This window comes from Barbus barbus (assembly GCF_936440315.1).
Source record: "Barbus barbus genome assembly, chromosome: 4".
NCBI classification, from domain to species: domain Eukaryota; kingdom Metazoa; phylum Chordata; class Actinopteri; order Cypriniformes; family Cyprinidae; genus Barbus; species Barbus barbus.
The window spans coordinates 38,918,246-38,937,027 of NC_136732.1; the positions used below are offsets into that span (position 1 = coordinate 38,918,246).

Here is an 18,782-nt window from a genome sequence, read left to right on the forward strand (position 1 = left end):
GGCCAGATGAAGGGAGGGGGGGCCCCCCGAGGGGGAAACATGATTTATACCGAGGGGAACGCTAGAGCCCTGCATTTCAGCCCGGCCCGACTTTTTTACATTCCTAGGGCCGGGCTTCGGGCCAATTTTCAAGTCATAGTTCAGACGGGGGCCGGGCCTCGGGCCTGTTTTAGGCTTCTCCTTATTTTTATACAGGTCCTTTTAAAAAAATTTGCATATTGTGATAAAGTTCATTATTTTCTGTAATGTACTGATAAACATTAGACTTTCATATATTTTAGATTCATTACAACACAACTGAAGTAGTTCAAGCCTTTTATTGTTTTAATATTGATGATTTTGGCATACAGCTCATGAAAACCCAAAATTCCTATCTCAAAAAATTAGCATATTTCATCCGACCAATAAAAGAAAAGTGTTTTTAATACAAAAAAAGTCAACCTTCAAATAATTATGTTCAGTTATGCACTCAATACTTGGTCGGGAATCCTTTTGCAGAAATGACTGCTTCAATGCGGCGTTGCATGGAGGCAATCAGCCTGTGGCACTGCTGAGGTGTTATGGAGGCCCAGGATGATTCGATAGCGGCCTTAAGCTCATCCAGAGTGTTGGGTCTTGCGTCTCTCAACTTTCTCTTCACAATATCCCACAGATTCTCTATGGGGTTCAGGTCAGGAGAGTTGGCAGGCCAATTGAGCACAGTAATACCATGGTCAGTAAACCATTTACCAGTGGTTTTGGCACTGTGAGCAGGTGCCAGGTCGTGCTGAAAAATGAAATCTTCATCTCCATAAAGCTTTTCAGCAGATGGAAGCATGAAGTGCTACAAAATCTCCTGATAGCTAGCTGCATTGACCCTGCCCTTGATAAAACACAGTGGACCAACACCAGCATCACTGACTGTGGGTACTTGACACTGGACTTCAGGCATTTTGGCATTTCCCTCTCCCCAGTCTTCCTCCAGACTCTGGCACCTTGATTTCCGAATAACATGCAAAATTTGTTTTCATCCGAAAAAAGTACTTTGGACCACTGAGCAACAGTCCAGTGCTGCTTCTCTGTAGCCCAGGTCAGGCGCTTCTGCCGCTGTTTCTGGTTCAAAAGTGGCTTGACCTGGGGAATGCGGCACCTGTAGCCCATTTCCTGCACACGCCTGTACACGGTGGCTCTGGATGTTTCTACTCCAGACTCAGTCCACTGCTTCCGCAGGTCCCCCAAGGTCTGGAATCAGTCCTTCTCCACAATCTTCCTCAGGGTCCGGTCACCTCTTCTCGTTGTGCTGCGTTTTTATCACAATATGCAAATTTTTTGAAAAGGACCTGTATTTTAGACATCCATCAATTAGTGATGAAAAAAAATTGCCGCGCTGGTGGAAACAACACGAGACCATGCCGCGACTGTCAAGAGCGACTCGACGGTGTTTAGTGTCCCGCAGCAGCAGAGAATGCCGTCAGCTCTGCGTTCAAATACATGCAATAGGCTGAAGCTTGCTGCAAAGAATAGCATGAATGTGCGGGGGGGAAATAGTAATAAACTAGTGTCTGTGTCGATCCTGATTAGCCATGTACTCATTAGACGCGCCTTTAGAGAGAAGTGCATCTTCACGGATTTTTTGTTTTCGATTTGATTTATTTCGTTAAGTAGTCATTTAAAGCTTTCTATAGATATATTTATCATGTCTGTGAGGCATGTATTCGCTGACTTTCGGTTCATTTTTGTGAAGCGCTCCTGTTCAAGACGAGATGGGCAGAAAGCGCATCATTGTTTTCTTTATTTTATAAAAAGTTTTGTTGATATTGTGAGTGCACACATATAAAAGTAGACCCTTTAAAGTTACGAATGATGTATTACTCTTACTCTTATGAGCAAAAATTACGGCGCAAGTTGTTTCCATTGAAAAAATTGTAATTGATTGAGCTGGTGCCTCCATGTCCTGCGCTTTAGCTTCCACTCTCCTCACAAACTACTGATGCAGTGCACATTTATCTAGGTTTAACGTTTAAACATTGTTATATGCTTGAACTGTTTTAGTATATCTATAGATTTTATTTTAGGCAAGTCATGATGATTTGAGAAGGCTAAATTGATCAAACATAAGCTATGATCAGCCTGCCGGTCTGCCGCTGGCCACTTAGTCGTTACTTTAAGAAAGAAAAAAAACGTATTTAACGAACAAAAAAATGCTCCAAACGTTTTTCTAAATAAACTTAATAAAAAATCGAAACGAAATATAATCACTTTGCCATTACATACAAAACTGAACTATTTTAATTGCTGAAACAGTATAATCTGATTTGGGAGAAGGGGGAAAAAAGACAGACTCGGGTCGGACTCGGGCTGGTAATTCTGTCAAGCTCTCGGACACGGGCTAATTTGGGACCCTAGCCACACCAACCCCCCCCCCCACCGACCGAAGGAGGGCCTGAGTGAATATGCTGTCCAGGGGGCCCAGAATCCGTAGCGGCGCCCCTGCACTATATAGACAGGGCTCTCAAGATATAGCAAAAGTTTGGAGTGAGATTAGGGGAGGGGACACACAAAGAGGAAGAGTCACTCAAAGGGGAGAAGCAACTCAAATATTTTCAGCACCCAAGTTTTTGCTAGCAGTTAAATTTTTCCTATTGTTCATAATTGACCAGCATAAATACAAATTACAACATCTGGTAAATCTGATGAAAGACAAATTCATTCTAATAAAATAAAAAGATTTATGTATTTAAAAATACAAATGTATAAAAACTAAAAACAAATTTTGCCCCAAACGAGCCAACTGAATAGCAGTACTCAATGTATATACTGTACACATACAGTAGGATTACAGTACTTACCCTGAGCATGTATGTGAAGCTGTGTGTGTGTGAGAGAGAGTCAAGTCAAGTCAAGTCACCTTTATTTATATACGGGTCCGAAAGCAGAGTTTAAAAACCCAGGACACCATCAAATCTCTCTCTTCTCTTTTGCTTCAACTTTTACCACCGCGTTTTGACGCAGTTTTTTTTAGCGCTCTTTGAGCGTGCTCTGTCCTACATGCCAGCTGCTACTTAACGATGAGAAGAAAAAGCACCTAGTCTCGTCACCTCATTTTATTGTTTTACTTTAGTTTCTTTTCTTTCCGTTGAGTTTAGTTTTCAAAAATTAAGTTTGCCGCAAAGTCCAGTTCAACTGCACTCGCTTCAAACTTCAACTAGCAACTGAAACCATCTCCAGCCAACACCCAACGATTGGCTTCCCAAGACATCACTACAAACGACCACAGCCAATCAGCAACCTTGGGAAACCCCCTTTCTGCAACAACGACGACAAAAGGGAATCCCTTTACGCAACGCAAGCAAGTAACTTCCAGATTTTTACTGATCTGGTGCATTTAATACAAATTTTAGCCTCATTGAGAAACTCAATGCAAGGGTTAATTAAGTGATCGATGGTTGTTCAGGTCTATGCAATAGCATATATTGCTGTAAACTTGGGATATCACATTTCCATTCTCTTAAACTCATTCTCTGCTTACTTTCTCTCTTTCTGCAACGTGTGAATGTGTAAATGCTTGTGTTCATGTGTTAGATGTTTACATGTCTTAGATTTATCAAATAAAGTCATATTTATATTGAAAAGAGAAGTATCTTGTGTTGTGTGCTTACAAGTTAATGTCTTAATCTGCCGATCTTGTTACTGTGCTATTAAATAGTGTTTTCACTATATTTTTGGATTTTAATATCCAGTGCAGAGTTGCTGTTATACGGCTCGTTCAGTCAATCGCTGCCGCCTCAGTGATAAGCCGTAAAACAGTGAGTCTGTTCAAATTCCCTATAAAATCATTGTTTCCCTTAAATTACATGTTACCCTTTACACTGTTAAGAAGGGAGTCGTTGCGACTGAACCGAATCATTTAAACGGTTGATTCATTCAGGAACGAAACACCGTCATATGTTGCTCAGAGACGCAAAACAGCGCTGTGGCTTTGTTTGGAACCATTTTCAAGTCTATTAATATCAACTTCTTGTTTATTGAACTGTTGAATAAAATCAATATCACATTTGTGATTTTGAAAAAAAACGGCACTCTTCGTGTGATATTGATTAATTATATGAAATGATTTAAATATACACATTTTCTGCCCCCATGTCTTTATTTCTGGGAGCATTCTAAATGCATTTTTTCAGAATGAATCATGCAGTGAAAGAAGGCACTCTAAATGAGCACAGTCAGTACTTTTATCGTAGGTACATCTGCACTTTTGTTGCTTACGATGAGGTAATTCTCAAGTTTCAGTGTGAACAAAATTCAGCGATGACTAATCTTACCGCCTCTGATTGGCCACTGCATTCCTAAACTCAACAGAATGGTGTGTAATTGGTTATGATGAGCAACACTGTACGTACCCGTAAAAATAAAATACGATGTAACATGAGCAGGTCTAAATTTAATACAGCAATCAAATCTTTTTTCATTTTCGTTTTCATGTTTCTAAGTATTATAGTTTTATTGAAAAGCCAGGGGATCTCCACCCCCAAAAGTAGGGGAGACCCTACACAGCCCCTAAAAGAGCTGTGGTCATGTCATCAATATCATACACTCCACTCACATTTTTAATGGTACAGAAGAAGTGGCATGTGAATGTGAGCAACATTGTAGATTTTATGACCAAAAAACTGATTTTCAGGAAAGAAACCAATATTTTTCAATACAATAATTTTTTGCCTAGTGCCCAAATTACTTCACACTGTTACATCCATCCCCAGCCTGTGTTACAACTCGCCCCAGTAGAGGGGTAGGTTGTAACAACGGACCTCTTTATTTTTGACATTAACTCACATCATTTCTGATTATGCAGTACACGTCCAAGTGAGTTTTATTTGTAGTAGATAAATGTGGCTATGATATATCAAAGTTTGAGAGATCTAGCACAAACAACCACTGAGTTACTGATGCTCAGACCGGTCTCCCCCTTTGTCATATTTATTGTACTTAAGTACGAAAAGTATTATTTTAATCTTAAACGTACTTAAGTATTGAAAGTAAAAGTACAAGTAAATGCGAAATGGAAAAGAAGCAAATAAATTATATATATATATATATATATATATATATATATATATATATATATACACAACTAGAGTAGCAAGACTGTGTTCGGTTTTAACTCTTTAACAGTCGCAGATTCATTGAGATTCAACTGATTCATTCAAAAAGCTGATTCATTCAATAAGTAAACACTGTCTATTGCTCAGAGATGCAAAACAGTGCTGTTATCTTTGTTTGCAGCTATTTCCGTTGGCAAAATCGAGCAAAAACAAGCAATATTATGTCTAAAATGTAAGTCACTTCTTGCTTTACTGAACTTGTGTAAAATAATTATTAAATGTGTTATTATGTTGATATCTGCAGAAAAGCAGTACTCTTTGTGTGATATAGATTAACTTAACTATATTAAATTATATAAACATAAAAATCATACAGAAGCAGTTTTGCTCTCTACAATTTAGAATGCATGGAATTTTGAGTTTTAATAGAATTAATCAAGTGCGTGCACTCTGTGTGTGATTTGGTGATATAACCTACTTGATTATGTCAGATCGCACATCATTACAACAACACTTACCATATTATTGCAGAAGATATACTGTATATCGCACACCTCCGACTCGACTTGAGTGGAAAATGAATCATCCGCGATTGTGCACACACTTGTTTGCACATGGTTTTTAGGAGTCTAACTTGCAAGTGCCAGACCACTGATTCAGCAATCCTGCTTTCCTGAAGTCCATGTTCTTCTGACTTCTGACTATTTTGTAGTAAGTAACGAATACGCTTCGGGGAAATGTAGTGGAGTAAAAGTAAAAGTTGGCTGAAATATAAAAACTTAAGTAAAGAACAGATACTCCCAAAAAAATACGTAAGTACTGTAACGAAGTAGCAATACACCACTGCATATAATCCATAAAATAGTACTTGTAATTGGAATATGCACATTATTTATTTTTTCATTTATTTATTTTGGTAATTTCCCTACACAATGCATAGCATTACTGTTTGAATTTTGCACTTTTGTATACAGTGCAGTATACAACAGTTTCAGTCTGTTCAAAGCTTTGTTGTAATGCTTTTTGCTCTTCAGCAGAAGTTGTGTAGACTTCACACGGAAGAAGCCAAAGCAAGGAGAGACCTCTCATTAGTAAGTTTTTTAATTAAACTTTGGAATTTGTCGTTCGCACACACTTGGTAAATACAGTTCGTTCTGATTCTGAAACTCTGAACAGTGTGTAGACTTAATTTTCCTGTACTGTTTTAATTTTTTTATTATTACAGTGTCTGCTTCAGTGGGTGATTTGAGGATTGTTTTGCTGGGCAAGAGTTTGTTAGAAAACTGCAGAGTGGGAAACTTCATATTAGGTAGAGCAATGTTTAACAGTGAAGCTCCTCAAGATCAAGTGCAGAGAGAAAGAAGAATGCACAAGACAGTCATCAATGTTCCTCACCTGCTCCAGCCGCATCTCTCAGATCATCAGATCGCAGTGGCAGTGAATGAGTGTATGTATCAATCTGATCCAGGACCTCACGTGATCATTCTGGTCCTCAAAAATGATCAGTGTTCAAGAGAAGATCAAGAGCATGTAGAAAAGGTGCTGCGCTCTTTCTCTGACATGGTTTATGAACACACCATGGTGCTCACCACACAAGAACCAGACAGTAAGCCGACTAAAGTCAATGACGTTATAAAGGAAATTATTAAAAAATGTTCAAACAGACATTACCAACTTAAAAACAGCTCTTCTGCTGATCTTAGAGAGAAAATAGAGAATTTTTCACAAATGAACAGTAGACGCTATCTGGTTTGTGATGAATTTGCAAGTTTAGAAGGTTCAGAGAATTCCATGGAACAACAGGTTACAGAAGTAGGTGAGTATTAAAATATTTGATATAGTTTCTAATAAGTACAGGTAAAATACAAAAATATATTGAAAGCAACAATCACACACTTCATGATTGTGCATCCTTGTGATCTTTTACTGTGGAGTTCAAAAACAGTTATTTACTTTAATGCCATACAGAGTCGCCACCGACTGTTGCACTCTTTGGAAACTCTGCATCCATCCAAACTGAACCTGAAAAAAATCCACCTGGATTTTCTAAACCTGTAGAAACCTCCATGATCGTTCCTGTACAGAGGGAAATAGCAGAATGCCACATGTCAGCGATAAAAATGACTGGTTTACATGAAACTGACTCTGTGGGTCGTCTCATTGGTGAGTTTGAAAATATGTGATGTAGTTTCTAATAAAAATGGGTACAATACAAAAAGATATTGAAAAAAGATCACACCCTGAGGAGTTTAATATAATTTGTATACTTTAGGCCATACAGAGTCACCACTGACTGTTGCACTCTTTGGAAACTCTGCATTTGTCCAGTTTGAACCTGAAAACATTCTACTTGGGAAAGAAAAACCCTTTAAAACTGTAAAAACATCCAGAATCGTTCCTGCACAGAGGAAGATAGCAGAACGTCACGTGTCAGTAATAAACATGACTAATTTACATGAAACTGACTCTGTGCATCATCTCATCGATCAACTATTGAATGAAAACGAGATTCATGCCTTCATCTTTGTTGTGCAACTGGGCCAGTTAACAGATGCTGATAAGATGGGTTTTGAATGGCTTCAGAGTGTGTTTGGAGACGAAGTTCTTCAGTTTGTGATATTTCTATTCACCTACGAGACAGAAGAAGAGCGTGATACTATAATAGATGATCTAGAGAGCAAAACTGTTCTAGAGCAGTTGCTGGAGAAATGTGGAGGAAGACATCAGACCTGCAACAAGATGATGAACAACCAATCAGAGATGAGTGAATTGATGAACAAGATTGAGCAACTGATTAAGGAGAATGAACAGCAGCGCTACACTGCCGACATTTACAACACAGTGTTAAAAAGGCAAAACATCTTCCAAAAGAATAAAGATGAAATTGGTAAGAAAAAAGTATGTTTCCTGATATTTCACCTGTTTAGTGTATTTGTGTTTCTATGTAGGCCTTATTTTACTCTTAATATTATCATTTAAATATAGCTGATGTGCCATTACAAACAAAAATAGCACCGATGATGAATCATTCACTTAATTAACAAAAGACATACAGTGCCTATAGAAAGTCATCATACCCTGTGAAAACCTTTATCTTTTGTCACATTACACCCTGGAAAATAAATTAAGTCTAACTTTTTTTGAGCTGCATGTACACATTATAACCCTCATCTTTAAAGTAAAAATATCATGTAAAAAAATTAATTAAAATAATCAGTGAAATGCCTGGTTTGGTAAAGGGATCAGCCCGTTAGAGTATACCATTATAAACTTGCTCAGGTGCAAGCAATCAACTTCCAGATTAAACCCCAGGCTTATTGCCCCACCTGACATCAATAGTAGTGGTGTTGATTACTTCAGAATAAAACAAGCTGTTTCTCGAAGATTCCATTGTTAGTAGTGCATGGTACAGCAAAGAATTCACCATGGTTGGGAAAGTGCTTTCAAAAGACCTCTGGGATAAAGTTGTAGTAAGACAAAAGTTAGGAGAAGGCTGCAAAAACTGTTCAGAGCATCATTACGAAGTGGAAAGCGTACAGCACCACCAGCACATTGCTTAGATCAGGCCATTTGTCCAAAGTGGATGACAGAGCCAGGAGGACAGCTACCAGGAGGCCAAAGGCAACTTTGAAGGATTTACAAGGCTTTATGGCTGGGTCTGGTCAGTCTGTGCATGTGAAAACTATCTGCAAGCTTTACACACAGTTGCCCTGTATGGCAGGGTGGCACAAAAGAAGTCTTTCTCATTTGCGCTATGCAAAAACACATTTGGAAGAGTCTGATACCTTCTGACAAAAGGTGCTATTGTCTGATGAGACCAAAATGGGCCTTTTTGAACTGAACTCCAAGCGCTATGTTTGGCGAAAAGCAAACACAGCACACCACACAAAACACACCATACCTATTGAGAAGCGTGGTGGCAGCAGCATTATATTGTGGGGATGTTTCTCTTCAGCTGGGACTGGGCAATTGGTAGGATTGAAGGGAAAATGGTTGCTGCCAAGTGCATCCAAAGTCTTGAGGAAAACCTGCCTCCCTCTGCAAGACAGCTGAAGATTGTCAGGTGATTCACCTTCCAACATGACAATGACCCTAAACATACTGCCAAAACAACAATGAAGTGGCTTAAGGATAAGAAGGTGAATGTCCTTGAGTGGGAAAGTCAGAGCCCTGACTTAAATCCAATCACAAATCTGTGGATGGATTTGAAAAGAGCAGTCCATTGCTACTCATCACAGAATTTGACTGAACTTGAGCAATTCTGCAAGAAAGAATGGGCAAATATTCCCCAATCAAGGTGTGCAAAGCTAGTACTGACATATCCAAAGAGACTGATGGGTGTAATTAAAGCAAAAGGTGGCTCTATGAAGTATTAAATCAAGGGACTGATGACTTGTCCAACCCTGTTGTTATTAACTGTTGTTGTTGTTGTTTTTTCATTGGTTTGATGTTGTAAGATCAAAATTGTAAATAATGCTGGAAAAGTTATTTGGAATGGGGTTTGATTTCAGGCTGTATTACAAAAAAAGTAACTATTTCAAAGGGGTATAATGATTTTCTATAGACGCAGTATGTGGATCTGGATAGTATGATTGCCCTGGTGAGGTGAGTTTTGAACTAAGTGAAGACCTCAGAAGCAGCCTCTGTATATGGCAATATTTGCCTAGTTTCAGCAGAGCAGTTATATGAGAGATTCAACCCAGAAACCCAAGGTCATGTGGTCAGTTCCAAGAGAATGCATGAACTGATAAAATACATACTGTAGATTAAGTGCAGTATAAGTCCCTTTGGATAGAGGTGTCTGCCAAATGTTTACATGTAAAGATAAACTGGATATGTTCACAGTTTTCAGACTCATTTGCTGCAGGCATTGCTGCAGATTCAATACAAAACTAGTCATGTAGAGTATTGTGACACTCCTCCACTACTTAGTTGTGGAAGTTGTTTCACGCTGGACTGTTTAACGCTCACTACTGTCAAGCTACTAAAAACCACTAGTTGCAGTTCCCTTTTATTGGGAACTCGCACTGCATCCTCTAGTGGACACTATGAGATATGCCATCAGTGACGCATGTCTGAAGCACATGTGAAAAGAATCCAGTGACACCCCATGACAACATTAGCAGAGCACCCGAAAGTATAAGAGAGTGCCTCCAATACAGAACATCAACTTCTTTTGTTCGTTTGTGTACATGTGAAGGATAATGTTATTAGGAAACACTCTGCAAAACACTTCAGTTAGACTCTGTTTGAGGACCTGAGGACATGTATGATTGATGCGTTTTGTGCATGAGTGAGGAGTGTGCTCGTTCAGTTTTCGAAGAAATTGAATGCGCTTAGTGGGAAAGCTAACGTTTGCACTGTCCCTATTCTCGTGGGATGTGTGAACACTTGGCTGGAATGCCTTCAACTTCTAAAGCCTGAGACACACTACACGATTTTCGACTGTCCCAGATGAAAGATTGGCATCGTGAAACAGTTGTGGCGATTTCTGTGGTCTCTCAATGTAGACAACAGATTAGGAGCCACGATCACAGAAATTGCCACAATTGTTTCACGAAGCCAGTCTTTCATCTGGGACAGTCGAAAATCGTGCAGAGTGTGGCAATTTCTGGCTTAAGAGAGAGTGGATGTGCCAGGTATGATGCATTCGTGAGACTGACTGGAACAGACTGCAGCAATTAACATTTTGTCAGAACCTCTAGTAAACTGCATACTATTTTGTGTAGGTGGGCTATGATGTCACAGGCCACGTGGGCCAATAGGATTGAAGTTTTTTCACATGTGCTTCAGACACCGGTCGTACTGGCAGCATTCCCCCACAGTGTCCGCCAGAGCAGGGGTTCTCAACCCTGGTCCTGGAGGGCCACTGTCCTGCAGAGTTTTGCTCCAACCTTGATCAAAGTCACCTGCCTGTAGTTTACTAGTAATCCTGAACAGCTTAATTAGCTGGTTCAGGTGTGTTTGATTAGGGTTGGAGCTCAAATTTACAGAACAGTGGCCCTCGAGGACCAGGGTTGAGAAAGCCTTCGCTAGAGGATGCATAGACTCGTTCCCTCTTAGGGAACCATGGTTCACCCCAGTTAGGCAGGCATCCTCTTCGGCATGGTAGGCATTTGGTTCCCCATAGTGTCCACTAGAGAATGCAGTGCAAATTTCTATTTAAACTTTATTTATTTTTGACTCCAATAAGAACTGTACCGCAGGGATTCAAACACAGTAATTACCAAATCAGATAATTGAATACTATTTTCCACTGTTTCTTTTGTTTCAAAAGATAAAACCACAATCAAGATAGAGAGCCCTAAGCACACAACTGCAAGAGCAACCAGAGGAACACACAAGGTATGTGCTGGCTAAAGGGTAACTATATAATACAGTAGGTGCACCATGTCAAAATAAGACTCTTTACATGTTTAATTTATTTAGGATGCAAGAGTTAGATTATAGCATTAAGTGTTTCTTTATCACGTTTTATTTGTTTTTGAACATTTTGGATGTTCAATCCTGCTCCTGGTGTGCAACTTTCCAGAGTTTAACTCCAACCCCACAGACATGCTTCACTGTGTTGTGCAGCTCTGAGTGTGTGCATTATCATACATTATTAGGGGCTTTTGCACCGTGTAGTTCTAGGAACTAGCCAGCGTGGTGGTTCCATAGAGAATCAATTTCCTCCTCGGGCCGTTTTCCTGGCTGCATTTGCACAGGCAGCAGGAACTCTGAAGCGGCCGACAGCGCTTCATCTTTATGTCTCGTACAGTATGACCTAATCTTCCTGTTGTAAGAGTATCAGTCTCTGGAAATCTTGTCTAATTCACCAGAGGTCCTTGCACCGTCACCTGTGCTGTTTTTTTTTTTTTTTTTTTTTTTCAACATTATGCAAACTTTTTGTACAACTCCGTAATAGAAATGCATCTACTATTAAGTCGTGTTCAGTATTTCTTTGTACATGATTGTTCGCTGATGTGTGCAATCCTGTCTAAATTGTCTCTTTATTTAGTAATTTTCTACTTCTCCACTTTTGTTTGTCATTATTGTCTACTCTGTTGGTGTTATCTTTTTTATTATTGTATCTATGCTGTAAAGTATCCTTGAGCAATGGAAATGGGCTAGAAAAACCTCTTATTAATTATTCTACTAATTAATTATGTTTCTTTTACAGAGATTGGTTTCAATAGAAGAAACAAGACCTGAACTAGACAAAGGAGAAGAATTTAAAACAATAGAGTATCTCTTTGGTAGACTTCATCTTAAAGCCAGCCACTGTAACTTGAGAGCTGCAGATGTTCTTCAATTTACTGCACATTCATTACAGTCCCATGAGTCTTGTGCTGAAGAAGAGCTGATGCAGACTTTTATACAAAAACTATTGATGTTGAACTACAGAGCAAGATACATTTATATTAATAAGGCCAATGAACAGGATCAAACACAACAAAGAGATACTGACTTATATGAAGACAGTGGTGATATATTCAAAGCAGTGTATTTGACAAATAAAGGAACAAGCCAATCTGACCCTGTTCACCCGATGGATGTTCAGATGGCCGTGTTTCATTGTGCTGATGGTTTCCTGAAGCAGCTGATGGTGACTAAACTGTCCCAGTGTCAGTACGCTCTGCCTCTGCTTGTTCCTGATCCATTCACACAACAGATTGAGTTTCCTCTCTGGACATTCAGACAAATCAACAAGAGCTGGAAGATGAGAAACAAAAACAATGAAGTCATCAGTCAAGCACAGCCAATCTATAAGGCAGAAACTCCAATGGTGTTTTTCTTCAGGTTTGGCTCTGTGTCTTCATCCAAGTCTCAGCTGATGAACAGTCTGATCAATGAGAAACACAACACATTCTTCCACAGGAACTGCCCAGGCAGCAGCAGAACCAGAGTCCTGATGGATGGAGTGGTGGAGATCGCCTGGTTCTGCCCCTCTGGGAAAAACACGGATAAATTCACTGACTGTGTTGCTTTCTGTAATCTACACGGTGATGCAGGAGACCATGAGAAACAGCTGCAGATCCTCACTGAAATGGCCTCAGTCAATGTTGTTCTTCTACCACGACTGGACAAGGATGCCAAACATGCAGCAAAGATACAAAATCTGTACAGGAATAGAAAGCCACTCATTTGTCTTCTTACTGAGGATGAATCAGTTCTCACACTGATGCAAAAGAGAAAATATAAAGTTGGTTTGAAAGACAGATGTCAGCCAGCTGTTTCAGATGAACTCAGAAAAGCTATAAAAGATTGTCTTTCAGAATCATCTTCCACTTTCAGACTTGAAGATGTGACTAAACACTCAGACATCAGAGTAGATGAGGAAGATGATGATGACTGCAGGAGAGGAAGAGAAGCAGCACAGCAGATGATGAGTTTACTGGACAAGAAAGAGCTGAGAGAAATCAAAGAATCATTTCTGCCTCATCAGGGGAAACTGTGGCATCAGTGGTGTCAGAAGAACAAAGAACTACATCGACCTCGAGCAGATGAGACAGAAATGGAAATAAGTAAAAAACACTCAGCAATTCTGAAAATACGTCAACAGCAGCATGAATGTGAAATCAGTGATTTTATGAAGCTCTTCATTAAAGAAATGAGCTCACATGCTGAGCACAAGACGTTTTTCCTTAAATGGCTCAGAATCCTCTTGGATGAATACACATCAGCTGATCTTTCTGCTCTACATAACAAATGTAATGAAAAGTGGTTAACAGTTTTAAAACTGAAAGAAAAACAAGATGAATATGAAGAAATAAAAGCTGAACAAGAAGAACTTGAGAGAATATCTGAGGAACTTCAAGCTGCAACCTTTGGTTTGGAGCACATCATGAGGGAGATCGGTCAGATCTATGAATCATGTTCATCTGTGAAGAAGAACAAGAAAGACTTGCAGTTTCACTTCTCATCTCTCCCGAGTCTTGCAGCAGAGATGATGGTCTCTGGATTTCCACTGGAGCTGATGGATGGAGATGCTGCTCATGTTCCTGTGATCTGGATCTCTGCTGTTCTAGATCAACTCATCCAGAAACTGGGAGACCAGCGAGTCTTTGTGCTGTCAGTTTTAGGGCTTCAGAGCACTGGGAAATCCACTATGCTGAATGCCATGTTTGGACTCCAGTTTGCCGTCAGTGCTGGCAGGTGCACCAGAGGAGCTTTCATGCAGCTGGTCAGAGTGTCAGATGAAATGAAAACACAGATGAACTTTGACTATATCCTGGTTATTGATAGTGAGGGACTTCGTGCTCTAGAATTGGGAAGATTGTCAAGACATCATGACAATGAATTGGCCACATTTGCTGTTGCTATTGGAAATTTAACCTTGATCAACATCTTTGGAGAAAATCCTGCTGAGATGCAGGACATTCTTCAGATTGTTGTTCAGGCCTTCATGAGGATGAAGAAGGTCAGACTGAATCCCAGATGTGTGTTTGTGCATCAGAACGTTTCAGATGTCTCAGTCGGAGAAAAAAACATGGAGGGAAGAAGACGACTTCAGCAGACTCTGGATGAGATGACAAAACTTGCTGCTGAAGATGAAGTCTATGATGCAGAACATTTCAGTGATGTCATTACATTTGATGTACAGAATGATGTGAAGTATTTTGCTCATATCTGGGAGGGAAACCCACCCATGGCTCCTCCAAACCCAAACTACTGCGAGAACATTCAAGAACTAAAAAAAACTATTATGTCTCATGCCTCAAAATCAGATGAAATGATGTTAGTAGATTTAAAAGACCGCATTAAAGATCTCTGGGAGGCTTTACTGAATGAACGATTCGTGTTCAGCTTCAGAAATTCTCTGGAGATTTCAGCCTACAGGAAACTGGAGACCAAATACAGCAAATGGTCCTGGAGTCTTCGCAGTGCCATGCTAGAAACTGAGAACAAACTACACAACAAAATTGAAAACGAAACAATTGATGAAGTTGAGGAAACTGATCTTCAGAGAGAACTGAAGAAGGCAAGTGAAGAAGTGAAAAAATCAATGTCAGAGTTCTTCGAGAAGGACACGGATGCAAATATACTGATTCAGTGGAAAACATCATTTGAAAATAAAATCAAAGATGTTGAAGAAAATATTTTGAGAGGGACAACAAGGAAATTAAATGAGATTCTTCAGCAGCGAGATCTGAAGAAAGAAATTGATGCTCAGAGTACACATCATGAAAATACTCTCTATGAAAAGAGCAAAGAACTTGCCCTAAAAATGAAATACAAACCAAAAGATGAAGAAACACTGCAGAAAGAGTTTGATGTGTTCTGGGAACAGAGTATGAAGAGGATCATGAGAGACACTCATTCAGTCAAACACATTGATGCATTGAGGGATATGAAACTCCTCCTCAGTGACATCTATGAAGGATGTCTCCCTACAGACCACTGGAAAGAGGGTAGTGAGTACAACAATATTTTTACTGTGTCAAGTTATTCAGAATATGTTGTTTTCAAAAAGTCCACAAAAAAAGGAATTACAGAGAGTGTAAAGGATGGTTACAGAACAGTTAGAAGAACATTTGGATATATGTCTCCAGTAGATGAAGCCCAAATAAGAGTATTAGTTCGAGATGTTGTTCAGCAGACAGACAACATGATTCAGTCATTTAACATCTCAAAGATGGGCTACAACATTAGCTGCATTCAACAACTCACAGATCACATCATTAATAAAGTAAAACAATATCAGGAAGGACCAGTGAAATATGTGTTCAAGAATCAATTCTCTATGGATTTGGTTCTTTCCATCTGTAAAAGAGCAAACAAGATGATCACTGAACAACACAGACTGTTCAGGGAAGCCAATGATCCTATTATGTATGTCGAGAAGAAAAGAGAAGAGTATTATAGTATTTTCCAGACATACTGTCACGGAGCAACATCAGCTGCAATTTTTGGCAAGATCATCTGTCAGAAACTTAAAGAGCCCATTGAGCAGAGTGTCTATAAGAAGACTGCCAGAGATCTGACAGATGAAATGAGATCAAACTGTGAATCACTGAATGGAAACAGATCAAATCTGGAGAAGCACATTCTGAAGACACTGGCAGAAGAGGAGGATTTTGACAAATACATGAACTACATTCATAATCCCAGAGATCACTTCAAGAGTTTCATCAGAGATGAAGTCAGAATATACATCACTGATAAATTCAGTGTCAGTGTTTTACCCAAGATGAAGGAGAACATTAAACTCTTACAGCAGAAGATCATGAAAGCAGCACGTGAATCTACTGAACATGTTCAAATGAACAGAGGAGATGTTGGTTTGTGGTTGAAGAGTTTCACACAGCAGCTCTCAGATGAGCTGATCTTCTCTGAAAAAGACCTCAGTGGAGTCAAACATGATGATGTTGATAATTTCAGCCTCCTAGAAGATGTCATAAGAGAGGAAATTACTGTTATAATGTTTGAAATCAACAGTAGATTTAACACCGAGACATTTCCAGTGAATCTGGACTATAAATTCAGGCCAGATGAGATTCTGATTGATCACTTCTGTCAGTGCTGTTGGGTTCAGTGTCCATTCTGTAAGGCCATCTGCACCAACACCATAGAAAACCACGATGAGGATCACAGTGTTCAGTTTCATCGTAGTATTGGTCTGAATGGGATACATTACAGAAATACATCTAACTTGTCTACTCATATCTGCACATCAGCAGTAGCTAACAGCAATCTGTATTTTTATCCCAATGACTCAGATGATAAAATCCCCTGGGCAGAATACAGGAGAGCAGGAGAAGTTTATGCAAAGTGGAGCATCACCCCTGATCTCTCTGTACTGCCCTACTGGAAGTGGTTTGTGTGCCGATTCCAGAAAGATCTGGAAAAGCACTACAATAATAGATTTGAGGGGAGTGGTGAGATTCCTTGTGAATGGAGAGCATACTCAAAACAAGATGCTTTTGAGAGTTTGGATAAATACAATTAATTATTACAGTTGAAATTTTGAGCTTGAAGTTTATTTTAGGTCTTTGTCTTTTTGAATTTGTCTAATTTAATTACTTTTATTAGGATAAGAAAAGTATCTGTTAAACTGTTCCATAGGTTAAGACTATAGATGAACAAAACAACATAAAAGCTGTTATATATTTAGTTTTGTTTTCGCTGTTTAATGATTTAGTGTCCACTAGTTTTAGTTGTTATTTTTTCATTTATATTTAGTATTTTAGGGCTGCCAAAGTTAATGGTTTAATTAAGATCATTTACATGTTTTATGAGAGTATATTCATGTTCAGTGTTAATGAAACTGTATTTTAATTTAAAGCCCGATACGTAATTGGTAATTGTTTCTCATGGGGATGTAAGCTATTTTCAACATTTACAGGGGTTAGTCTGTTATTTTATTGCTCTCTGAATCCGGAATATCTGTGTTTTTCTCCCACCACCCACATACAAATCCCAGCCCGAATCACCTACTTTTGTTTTGACAAAAACCAAGGTTGTGCGGTAATTTAATTGCAGTAACTGTTGCACTTCTTTGAAATTTGCATGCATATTTATTTCTAGCATGCAGGAAAGTATTTACAAGAACAATATTTCATAACTGCTCCACCACGGTGAGCTTTTAAGAGCAAAAAAGAAGAAAAGCACGTAAACATTTGAAATGGGTCATTATTATGGCAGCAACAGGTATGCAATACAATTTTATGTGAGAAAAATGTGTATTATATACAGTTCTATACATAAAAATATAAACCAAGCAGTTTTATTGAGCAGCACATTCCTGATTGCAGAACTCACTTAAATTGCCATCTGAATGAGTTTTCTCACTGAAGTGTCATGTACATTTATTTTTACAGATGTCCACATGAGAAACAATTACTGTCCGAATAGGGCTTAAGACATTTATTTTCATTTCATATGTTAACATTTTTTACATTGACACCAAAGTATTCGTTTATATTTGCACGAGGTATGTAAGATTCTATTTTTGGGATGGTTTATATTTATGGGATGGTATAATTTGAGGTTGAAAATAATTTTGTGTGACTTTAATGGCCATAATGAAAGTAAGATGGATCTTAATTGTTTTTTGTTTTCCATAAAAAAAGGAACAAGAACAAGTAAACTGTCCCTGGTGTGTTTTGAGTAATGTTTGAAAATCATTTTGTTTGGTTTTGGTTTTAATAAAAGTGATAATAGATCATTTACCTCAGGAAACAAGAAACTGTGGATTACCACTGAGTGTGTTTTGAATAATTATAAAATGCGTCATTTGTATTCATTTGCATATTAATGTGAATATGGATGACCTCGATTTATTTTTGAGTCTAAGATATTTTGCAAAGAAACTCCCACCCCCACACTTTTCTGATTGCTGTGTTTTGTGATTGATTTGATCATAAAGACAGACAAATTGCTTGTCACTGGAACTGTACTGCATTGTGTTTGATTAGGACACAGTATTACAGTGACAAGTTACTCCCAACACCCTGCATGTAACATACAGTTAATGTGAAAGAAATTTAGAGATCCTCTCCTATATCAGCAATGCAGGTGGAGGTAGGAGAATTGCCAATAAGTATACATGAATTGAAATTAACAGTGAATTATTGGATTAATATAAAAGGGCATACAGAGATACATCCAGTCAAGGAAATACTAAAAGAGTGCTGGGAATATGGGAATGATAGCATCAGAAGTTTTGGTTGGACAGCAAATAAAGATGCTATGAATCTGGGTATTACTGAAATTCAG

At 38.7% G+C, this 18,782-nt stretch overlaps 1 protein-coding gene across 1 annotated transcript; it reads left to right on the forward strand.

The window, feature by feature from the left end:
• Positions 1 to 6,115: 6,115 nt before the first annotated feature.
• Positions 6,116 to 17,013, forward strand: LOC306868634 (interferon-induced very large GTPase 1-like; the record flags this gene model as incomplete). Its single annotated transcript, XM_079414892.1, has 6 exons — positions 6,116 to 6,172; positions 6,307 to 6,897; positions 7,050 to 7,244; positions 7,354 to 7,968; positions 11,359 to 11,426; positions 12,244 to 17,013. Coding segments are annotated over exons 1-6 (6,240 nt in total). The 5' UTR covers positions 6,116 to 6,171.
• Positions 17,014 to 18,782: the final 1,769 nt, after the last annotated feature.